Source organism: Lycium ferocissimum, chromosome 5, assembly GCF_029784015.1.
Source record: "Lycium ferocissimum isolate CSIRO_LF1 chromosome 5, AGI_CSIRO_Lferr_CH_V1, whole genome shotgun sequence".
In the NCBI taxonomy this organism is placed as follows: domain Eukaryota; kingdom Viridiplantae; phylum Streptophyta; class Magnoliopsida; order Solanales; family Solanaceae; genus Lycium; species Lycium ferocissimum.
The window spans coordinates 15554131-15556293 of record NC_081346.1 but is presented as its reverse complement, the minus strand read 5'-3'; the positions used below and the strand labels follow the sequence as shown (position 1 = coordinate 15556293).

General features: G+C 34.7%; 1 protein-coding gene across 1 annotated transcript; it reads right to left on the bottom strand.

Moving 5' to 3' along the window:
* Positions 1-1294: 1294 nt before the first annotated feature.
* LOC132057593 (uncharacterized) lies at positions 1295-2163 on the bottom strand. Its single transcript, XM_059450222.1, has 2 exons — positions 1840-2163; positions 1295-1537 (listed from the first exon to the last, which is right to left on the bottom strand). Exons 1-2 carry the CDS (start codon positions 2161-2163, stop codon positions 1295-1297), a joined length of 567 nt encoding a protein of 188 aa, XP_059306205.1.

The window sequence follows — 2163 nt, the reverse complement described above, 5'->3', positions numbered from 1 at the left end:
TAAGACATAACTAAAGTTATGTCGGATCGAAACTTATGTTGCGCTTAAGCATGCTTAAATTTTTTATAAAATAAGGCCTTTATGTTGGATCCGGCATAACTTTAGTTATGCCTTAAGATAACTTATGATGTCTCCGGCAGAGGTTGCCTTAAGGCATAACTAAGTCTTAAGGCATAAAATTCTGCATTATAAATTGCCTTAAGGCATAAAATTTATAGAATGATCGACATAAATTTTCCAATCTTCTTTGCGAAATTATTTTTTATTTATTTTTAGAGCGGGATTTGAACCCAAAACACCGGAGTTTTACACGCGAAAGGGCAAAAATTAAAGAGCCTTTACCGAATGAGGGGCATTTCCTGCGAATTGCCCAATTCAATAAGGAAGAATAGATTTTTTGAACTCCATCATGTGCCACTTTGTTGAAGACCCAATTCAATTTAATAAATCGACGTAAATACAGAAGAATTTTGTCACTCAATTTATTGGTTTAGTACTATTTTGCGGTTTCATATGAACACCCCTAATTCAGACAGAAAATACAGCAGAATTTTGTCCTAGTATTGTCTGATTTAAAAAAAAGTATAGAATTTGATTACCAAAATTCAAAGGCGGAGACAAGATTTGAACTTAACGGGTTATAAATTCTTGAATAACGACATCAAATGTTAGTAACTGGGTTCTAAATTTAATTTTTGTACATATTTAGTAAATTTTTTAATCGAATACGAAGATTTAGCCCAAAGGCTATTTTTGGATTAGTAGAACTTTTATGTGATCAAGTTAAAACCATATTAGAAAACTTACTTTTTCCAAATAAAGCTCTCTTTATTTATTTGTTCTGTATTAATTGCATGTCATCATTTAAAAGTACATGAAAAAGTATGTAGCATGATAGCTACTTGACGAGATTAGTAAAGGAAAAAGAGAAAAATAATAAACTTAAAATAAGGTTTTCATTATCCAAAAGTGCTCGTAAAATGACTCCTATAAGATATTTTAATACCCTAAATTCCTACCAACTGGATAGTGTACCCTACCAATAGAAATTAGACAACTACAGAAAAGGAAATAACGGATACAAGGAAAATAACAAGACACGTGTTAGCCAATTACATAGGCCACCACACTTAGGATCTCTTAAAACCAAAACTAGCCTTAAAGGACTAAATTGTTAATAATGAAACTTAATAGACAACGAAAACTTGAACCCAATTTCTTTCTTCATATGTTTCAGTGACTCAGTTGATCCTTTGACCTGCTACATTACATTCCCCTTTGAGAACCTTGATAATCAAGGTTGGAACTCTGGAAATTGCGTAGTGAAGAAGGTGAAATCTTCCCAGGTTGCGTCTTCCGGAGCCAAATTGGCCCTTTGCACAAGAACTTGGGTCGAAGCTATGTTTCTCTTCTTCACCATCCTCCGATCGAGAATTGCAATGGGTTCTGCTATTAGCTGACCATCTGGGGTGCTAAAAGGAGGTTCCTTTACCGGGAAAACATTAGGAGCCTGTTTGGATGGGCTTATGCCTATAAGCTGTTTGCGAGCATAATTCAAAAAATAAGTTGGGTAGCCTAACTTTATTTTTTTTGAAATTTATTTTCATTTATAAGGCATAATTTTTTAGATAATTAAAAAAATTAAGAATGGAAATTATTTTTGAGAACACTTGTTTAGAAAATAGCTATTTAAACTTTGTGGTAGAAACAATCAGAAAACATTTATAAGCGACTTATAAGCCCGTCGAACGGGCTCTAGGACCAGTTTTTCTTCAATTGCAAAACATGGAAGACGAGATGAATTCGGGATTCATTTGGCAATTCAAGTTCGTACGCTACCGGACTGATCTTCTTAATCACAGGGTAAGGACCAAAGAACTTTGACGCCAATTTGAGATTCTTCCGTAGAGCCACAGAGGTCTGTCGATAGGGTTGAAGTTTGATGAAAATCAGATCACCAATTTCGATTTCTCGTTCACTCCTTGTGCTATCTGCATAATGCTTCATGCGTGATTGAGCTTTGATCAGATTCTTCTTGAGTTGCTTGCTTAAAATCTTCCTCTCTTTTAGTAATTGATTGACTGATTCGACCTTGGTTTGAGCAATGAGTTCGAAGGTTGGTTGCGGAGGCTCGTAACCATACAAGGCTTGAAATGGAGTCAT

What these genes read in the sequence shown, in the direction of transcription:
- LOC132057593 (XM_059450222.1), bottom strand. Translation starts at nt 2,163, where the DNA reads ATGACTCCATTTCAAGCCTTGTATGGTTACGAGCCTCCGCAACCAACC. An exon ending in TGATTAAGAAGATCAGTCCG is followed by an intron (nt 1,538 to 1,839) that starts GTAGCGTACGAA and finishes GCTCGCAAACAG; the next exon opens with CTTATAGGCATAAGCCCATC.